General features: G+C 39.1%; 1 protein-coding gene across 1 annotated transcript; it reads left to right on the top strand.

Moving 5' to 3' along the window:
• Positions 1–153: 153 nt before the first annotated feature.
• Positions 154–7,735, top strand: LOC104505750 (ATP-dependent RNA helicase DDX1-like; the record flags this gene model as incomplete). The annotated part of the gene is made up of 11 exons (XM_010146443.1): positions 154–243; positions 824–1,012; positions 2,515–2,566; positions 3,005–3,151; positions 3,996–4,087; positions 5,198–5,270; positions 5,713–5,785; positions 5,900–5,942; positions 6,168–6,263; positions 6,987–7,107; positions 7,412–7,735. Coding segments are annotated over 11 exons (1,107 nt in total), but the record flags the coding sequence as incomplete, so codon positions are not given.
• Between the last annotated feature and the right edge of the window lie 1,021 nt (positions 7,736–8,756).

An 8,756-nucleotide genomic window follows, 5' to 3' on the forward strand; every position in this document is an offset into this window, starting at 1 on the left:
CCCCCCCGTAGTAATAATATCCCAGCCAGGCATTGATCTGTCCAGCTAGTTAAGAGAGACTTCGGAGACTACAAGTGTATTCCTTATTTAACTCAGGTGTATAGACTGAGAAATAAGAAGTGCAGCTTTATTTTTCATTTTATTCCCACGTAGGATGGCCTTCTCCTTCAGGGTTATTCAGATTTCATAAACAGGATCCACAGTCAAATTCCTCAGATAACTTCAGATGGAAAGAGACTTCAGGTATAAAATTTGTTCGTGGTTTTGGGTTTTTGGTGGTGGTTTGGGGATTTTGTTTGGGTTTTTTTGTGTGGTACATACTGCTTTCAGTTGTTGACTATGATGTGGCATGGAGCATGTTTCTTTGATGTAGAGTTTGCTATACCACTTGTCCAAAACTAACACTTGTTCATTGTGTTCAGTATTTGCCTGTGAATATGTGGTTTTAGTATCCTAGATCTTGAAGCCCAGAGTTTAGCTGTATTTGGGTTTAGATATAAGTGTATCTGAAAAATGAATGACTACATTCATTATGACTTCTAATGCTCTAATAATCTTGATTGATCAGCCCTCAGTAGTTCTGCTTTCTTCCTCTTAGAAGATTGGCTTTTTATAAGAGAACAGTTAAGTAACTTATTTCGTGTCATGAATCTGGTCAGCTAGGTAGTTCCTGTGGGGAGGAAAGCCAGTCAGGGATTCCGTCTGTTTCGTTACATTGTGCTGTTCAACTACATAACATTCTTCCAGTTCTATTCTGACATTTTCTGCTAGGAGAATCTGATCTTCGGTGGTATCCATATGGCTTTTTTTTTTTTCTCCTCAGGTGATTGTGTGCTCTGCAACACTACACTCTTTTGATGTAAAAAAACTGTCTGAAAAGATCATGCATTTTCCCACCTGGGTTGATTTGAAAGGAGAAGATTCTGTCCCTGAAACTGTACACCATGTAGTTGTGCCTGTAAACCCAAAAGCTGACAAACTCTGGGAAAGGCTTGGCAAGAATCATATCAGAGTAAGTACTCTGTACGGGAAAACTTAAGATTATTTAGTCATGATTGCTTACTTAACTATCAGAATTGGAGCCTAGAGTTGTAGAACTTTGCCAGCTATTGGTAGAGCCTAGTGTGTAGTGTATCTGAAATGGTTTTTTCCCTGGTAGTCTGCATCATATTGGTGATGTTGTAATGCTGTTTCTGAACATCTCGGTCTTACAGATATGATTGAGGAAGATCTTGATAGATCAACATTCTGATTTGTACTAGAGAATAATGGCACTGCACTGCTTTTTTGTTCATTTCACAGCTAATGATCTGTGGCCAAGCTGTAGTTAGTACCTGTCTTTTCTGATGAGGAGGAAGTATGATGAGAGGGCTGGAGCACCTCTCCTATGAAGAAAGGCTGAGAGAATTGGGCTTGTTCAGCCTGGAGAAGAGAAGGCTCCAGGGTCGCCTTATTGCACCTTCCAGTACCGGAAGGGGCTACAAGGAAGCTGGGGGGGTCTTTTTACAAGGGCCTGTAGTGGCAGGACAAGGGGTAAAGGGTTTAAATTGAAATCAGGGAGATTTAGATTAGATATCAGGACGAAATTCTTCACGGGGAGGGTGGTGAGGCACTGGAACAGGTTGCCCAGAGAAGCTGTGGATGCCCCATCCCTGGAAGTGTTCAAGGCCAGGCTGGATGAGGCTTTGAGCAACCTGGTCTAGTGGAAGGTGTCCCTGCCCATGGCAGGGGGGTTGGAACTAGATGATCGTTAAGGTCCCTGCCAACCCAAACCATTCTGTGAGTCTTAAGTAAACCTTCCAACAGACACCATTCTGTAAAGTAGTTTTGTCTCTAACCTATGTGAGACAAGAAATCTTTAGAGGAATGAATTTCATCTCAGACTACATTTGAGACCCTAGTTTAAATTCTGCGTTAACCTGACACCTACTCACGTGAGAAGGTGGTGGTGGTTGCTGTTGAATTCTTTAGTTTTCACATTCTGAACAACCTGGGACTGTATTCCATTCACAGCAACTCTTACGCAGTTACAATCTTGAGGTTGTCTTTACTCCTTATTGTCTCTAGAACCTCCCTTTGTTAGGTCTGTTACAGCCTTTTCATTAAGTCTCAGCATGAATTTATTTCTTTTGGGTTTTAGGTTTTTATGTGATTCGGCCTAGGTAGGGAAGGACTGCGTGTATATGATTTCGCCATGTTCATAGTACATTGTTTTCGGGTTTGGTGGTGGTGTTGGGATTTTTTTGTCAAATTCATCACTTTGTTCAAAGGGGGTTTCTATCCAGTGTCTACATAAACAATTTTTTGTTGTCCTTTTTTTTTTTCAGTGTGCTTACATTCAAGACTTTCCTTTACTTAAAGGTAGATTAGCTTGTCTGGTGGGAGAATAGAATGCGAAGATTACTTTTAAAATATAATTAGCAAGAAATTAAATACAAATTAATGGAGTTAAGTATTTTCTCTGTGAAGTATGGACTAATGATTTGGGGTTTTATTTGGTTGCTTTTTTCCTAGACTGATGAAGTACATGCAAAAGACAATACACGACCTGGTGCTAACACTCCAGGTAATCAGCAACACTAGTTAAGTAATAGCCTGTGAAATAATACTTTGTAAATGTTATGAAGAATTATAGTAGATATTGGCCTTGAGTCATGTTTCTTGAAATTTTTACCTCTGCATTTTTGTAGTTGTGAAGAGAAATGTGTTTTCTGTAATTAGGGGGGGAGAGGAAAATACTTGAATATATGTTTTGCAGGTATGTAAGCAACAAGTGTTTCTTGGTGTGCGTACAAGTAGCATGGAGCTCCTTGTCTTACGTTACCTTGGAGCCAGGGGAGCATGGGGGGGAGAAGAAAAAACTGAAGGTCTAGCTTACTTATTCTGCTAATAAGAGCTTACCTGTCTAGTGAAAGGCTAGAGAAAACTTTAAATGTATGCTGTTTAATGGTTCTTCATATTTTTTTAAAAAAATGAGTGAAATAACTTCTTTACTTTTACTTAGAAATGTGGTCTGAAGCTATTAAAATTCTGAAAGGAGAATACACCGTTCGGGCAATCAAGGAACACAAGATGGACCAAGCCATTATCTTCTGCAGGACTAAAATAGATTGTGATAATATGGAGCAGTACTTCATCCAACAGGGTGGAGGTAGTATTTTTCACAAAATCCCTCTTCTGCTCACTTGCCTGTTAATTTCAAAGCTAAAATTGTATGACAGATCACCAATACTCCGACACCACACAAATAAAATTGTACTTAAGTTTATGACGTGCTGACTGGGCATGTGTCAGGTTTTGGTAGCAGGGAGAACCGCAAGGGTGCCCTTTGTGGGAGGAGGCAGTGAACTGCCCTGTGCCTCTTCCAGACAGCTCTGAAATGGGTGGAAACAACCCATTGCGCACCAAAACTGTAGCCAGTGAGAAGAGTGTATGGTGCCTCTGATGAACCACATAGTAAGAACAAGCGGTAGTTGCTAGAAGCATGGCAGGGGGGTTGGAACTAGACGATCTTTAAGGTCCCTTCCAACCCAAACCATTCTATGGTTCTAAGATACAAGCAGGAGACGTGGGAAGAAACGAATGTGTACAAAAGTACGTGCATGAGGAGACACAGAAGGAGAAATGTGAGAGAAAACATAGGGATGCTGAAAGGGGATGTGTGAGGCTAAAGGGATGCTGAAAGGGGATGTGAGGCCAAAGGTGAAGACACATGTTTGGAGAAGCAAGGGAACTTTACACCAGAAAGGAGTGGAGAGACATACCTGCACAGAACTCATCTGGGGAGGGGGGAGGATAAGGTGTTTGTTTAACTGTACTGGTTTTCCCCCAATGCCTCTATCAGCAATTAGAAGTTTATGTTAACTGGTGGTAAATAAAGCGAAATTTCCCTGGGTTAAGACTTTTGCCAACAAAATGTGGGTTTTTTTCCAGTTCTGTATGGTATTGTGTTATAACTTACATATAGCATTGCTAATGCATAGCAACTCTTTCAGGCCCTGATAGGAAGGGACATCAGTTCTCATGTGTCTGTCTGCATGGTGACAGAAAACCTCAAGAAAGAAAGCAAAACCTGGAAAGATTTAAGGTGATTCTTAAAGAGTTTTCCCTCACTTCCCAGTATCTGAAATCATGTGTTAATATGTACTGCTAGTTCTCCATTTAAATTAAGTTCCATTCAAATGCTCTGTGACCCACTGCCTAAAACTGAGGCACAATTTCTGTAAAGGGATGCTGAAAGGGGATGTGAGGCCAAAGGTGAAGACACATGTTGGAGAAGCAAGGGAAGTTTACACCAGAAAGGAGTGGAGAGACATACCTGCACAGAACTCATCTGGGGAGGGGGGAGGATAAGGTGTTTGTTTAACTGTACTGGTTTTCCCCCAATGCCTCTATCAGCAATTAGAAGTTTATGTTAACTGGTGGTAAATAAAGCGAAATTTCCCTGGGTTAAGACTTTTGCCAAAAAAATGTGGGTTTTTTTTCCAGTTCTGTATGGTATTGTGTTATAACTTACATATAGCATTGCTAATGCATAGCAACTCTTTCAGGCCCTGATAGGAAGGGACATCAGTTCTCATGTGTCTGTCTGCATGGTGACAGAAAACCTCAAGAAAGAAAGCAAAACCTGGAAAGATTTAAGGTGATTCTTAAAGAGTTTTCCCTCACTTCCCAGTATCTGAAATCATGTGTTAATACGTACTGCTAGTTCTCCATTTAAATTAAGTTCCATTCAAATGCTCTGTGACCCACTGCCTAAAACTGAGGCACAATTTCTGTAGCTGAAAATCCGTACTGTCAGTCAGTGTGACCTTTGAGAGTTGTTATTGAGAGGATAGTGGGCTTACTTTTAAATCAAACCAAGATTTAGGCTCTGTTACAGATTACATTGTTTTTCAAAGTATTAAATATGGAAAAGATGAAGATATTTAAATATTGGGCTGCTTGGTTTTGATTGAGCCATTCATCAATTTATACTTGCCTTATGCTGTTGGGGAACAAAAAAAAAAGATGTAAATTGACCAAGCTATGCATATTTAAAAAGCAGTGTTGCACTGTGGAAGAGCTTTATTTGAAATGTTCCTCAGTGTACAAAGCCACTTGAAGATGAAGTAAATGTGAAGGACTACTGTTTCATTGCCTGGGGTTTCGTTTGGTTTATTTAGCACAACATTTCTTTACAACTGTGTTTTTGCAGAGAGGAGATGTCCGTTTCTTGATCTGCACAGATGTTGCTGCTAGAGGAATTGATATCCATGGTGTTCCGTATGGTAAGATACAACTCTTAAACTAAGCTATTGAATTGCACGCGGCTTCAGTAGATTTACAGTCCTGTCAACTGTTTAAAACAGGTATACAGCTTCGTTTCATTTTAAGAAGTTGTAGATGTTAAAGGTTGAGGCAACTCATTGATTGTTTGCCGTACCTTCTCAAATACCTGATGATCAGCTGCATTGTTGGGGAATCTTTGTTTTTTCCTTCTTGTCAAAAAGTAATCATGGAGAAAGCCGTTTAGAGTGGAAGCCTTAAGTGTAGGTATTGCAGGTAGTGACACCTGTAACTGCTGTAATACAACACAAAGTATGTAAATGGATTAAGGACCAGGTATGCAGCCATCAAAATCATATTCATTTTAGGTGCCAGGTCTGAGACCTTAGCTCATACATTTTAAAATACCTTGTTTTCTCTGTGGATTGTATGTATCTTACACAGTTATTAACGTGACACTCCCTGATGAAAAGCAGAACTATGTTCATCGAATTGGGAGAGTTGGCAGAGCTGAGAGGTATGTCTGTTCAGAGTCGTCACCACATTTTCTTGGGGTTTTTTTTCTTGTTGTTTCATTAAGTTGGCATAGTTACTGAAATACATTTTTCTCTCTTTTCCTCTAATACTTCAGGATGGGTTTGGCAATCTCCCTTGTGGCAAAAGAGAAAGAAAAGGTAATTATACTCCAAAGCAAAATCAAACAGATGTTATTTACTGACGTTCTACCCACAGCTGATGTCTGACTTTAATATCCTGCTTTGCAAAACGGCTTGTTTGTTCTTGCTTAACTGAAAGGGAATTTAAATAGATATCTGAATTCTTTTTCATGCTATAATTAATCAAAATGAATGTCCTAGGCTATTTCACAAAGTTTAGACGTTGTTTTCCTTTATTTCTAGGTTTGGTATCATGTGTGCAGTAGTCGTGGAAAAGGGTGTTACAACACTAGACTGAAGGAAGAAGGAGGCTGTACCATATGGTACAATGAGATGCAGGTAAACGTTTTGCTTAACCAGAAACTTTAATTCCTTTAAAAGCCTGTGCCTCTGTAGTTGAAGTACAGTGCTAGCTTTGGGATGTTTATAACCTTTGATTCCATTTGAAGAAGAAATGAGAACTTTGCAAGTTATTTTCTTTAATTATAAAAGCTTATTTTAATATTCACAGTTGATTCTGTTGGAGTGTTGTTTTCAGCTTCTCTATAGTCTACCTAATCAAATGCTGTTAAGAGCTACAGGATGTTAGTTACACGTTTTTGATTAGATGGTTTGTGGCAAAACTGTAACTTCATTGTTGTTCCTATAACCTGAAATAGTGTCTCACTTAAGTACGTTTTCATTGGGATTTATATTCTGAGTGGTTGTAGAATTCACAGTGCTCCTCTTTTCTGCAGTAAAGAAAGGTGAATGATACATTGTTTGTGGTAAAATAAGCTTGGACTGTGAGCTCTTATTATGAAAAGTAGCTCCACTCACTTAAGTAGGGTAGTGTGGAAAATAAAGGTTTCTAGGCAGGGTTAAAAACATACTGAGATTGGAAATGAAGTTGTGTAGTCCCTTTGAGAAAAATATCTGTTAGTCTTTGATGTCTGTGACCCAGTTGTTTTCTGTGTAGAGATCCTGTTGAAACTACTTGAATATGACCGTTCAGAGCGCTAGTCTGACTGAACTCTTGGACTGTGAAAGTACTTTAAGACTTGTTTGTTTTGGTTTTTTTAGCTGCTGGGGGAGATTGAAGAACACTTAAACTGCACTATTGCCCAAGTTGAACCAGACATAAAAGTACCAGTAGATGATTTTGATGGGAAAGTTACATATGGACAAAAAAGAGCTCTGGGTGGTAAGGAGTAAACTGCTCTTGAGTGACCTTGCTATGCAATGCTCAGTTTCTTGGTTGTCTGCTGTGTAACTACAGAATGATAGATTAAAAAAACCCTGCTAGCTCTTTGCTGTCTCCTGCATTTAGTACATGCAGTCTGTGGGTTGCAGGTGACAGAAGTGTGTGCGTGCCTGTGTTTTTGTTTTGTGCTTTATTTAACAAGTTAATGAAGTTACTTTAACTTTCTGAATTGTTGTGGTTGAGCGTTACTAGTTCTGCTGAAAAGTGGCTTTGAACACATCATTTAGATTGTCTCTTTTGGCAGGTGGACTGTATAAAGGCCACGTGGATATTCTGGCACCTACAGTACAAGAGTTGGCTGCCCTTGAAAAGGAGGCTCAGACATCTTTCTTGCATCTTGGCTATCTTCCTAACCAGCTGTTCAGAACATTCTGATCATGCCACACTTGAGACAAGCCTTGAGTTAATAAACGCTCTGCCCTGCAAATACAAAAATCCCATACTGTTTCTGAGTAGCAGTAGTTTGAAAAGGATTAAAATTAAATGAACTCCTTGCATGATGAACGGTGTGTTCAGCATTGTTAACTCTGTGTTAGCTGTTATTGAGAAAATAAAACAAGTCAAAGATTAAATGGTTTCACTTGCACTTCTTTTCTCTTGCCTTGAGAATAATTTGCAGAATCATTCTTTGCATAGCTTTTGATTTGTTGGAAATACAAATACAGTTAAGCAAATTTGGAAGAAGGATAGATTAATTCTTTTCTTTGCAGAATGTATGTTAAAATTACTTAACTAGCTGTGAAGGGTGTGTAATTTTTGATGCTGGGCTTTCAGTGTGCATCCATATTCAGACAGCTGTTTGTAGTTGAGATACTGAACAACAAAAAGAACTTCCTGAACTATGTATTTGAAGCTCTTGATTATCCTAAACCCCTAAATCTAGCCTGATAACTACGTTTTGATTCTGTGATACTAGACTTCTCGAAGTTAGTGTGTCTTAAATTTCTAAAATTCATCTGGTACAAAGACTTCTACAATACTCTTGAGCTCATAGGAAAGTAACACCCTAGTATCCAAGCTGTTGATAAATCTTAGGAAAAGCTTTTTCATGCAGCCATATAGGTTCAAGTACAGCTCTTGTGCTGCTTTCGGACAGTCTTTTTGTTCAGATGAAGCTACTTGGGTGTGTGTTTGGGTTTTTTTAGCTTCCTCTTTTTTTTCTCTAATGACTTCTTTAATGATACTTTAAAAGTTCAGTGACTTTGCCTGCAAATTGGTACCTAAGATATCAGAGGTCATTGGGATTGCCTGATAACTGGGGATGAAAGTAACCTTTTGCCTTCCTCGCGAAGACTTATAGTCACAAAGCATGCTGTCCCCTGGCAGGAAACAGTTTAGACCAGATTAAACTCTGGTTGAGGAAAGAAACTTTTTTTTTGTGTAGTGTTACCTGGAGAGGACGGACTGAGAGTCCCAGCTGTTATAATAAAATACATAGATTTCTCATTAAGTTAAACAAATCTAAGTATTTTACGTGATGTTATCTGATCCTAAACCAGTCATTGCGCAATTCTTCCTTCAATACCTCTTACATACTTCAAAACTGGGGAGAGATGGGAGGACACGGGATGCTTATTAGAACTTGGGAA

This window comes from Eurypyga helias, unplaced genomic scaffold (assembly GCF_000690775.1).
Source record: "Eurypyga helias isolate BGI_N326 unplaced genomic scaffold, ASM69077v1 scaffold27792, whole genome shotgun sequence".
NCBI lineage: Eukaryota > Metazoa > Chordata > Aves > Eurypygiformes > Eurypygidae > Eurypyga > Eurypyga helias.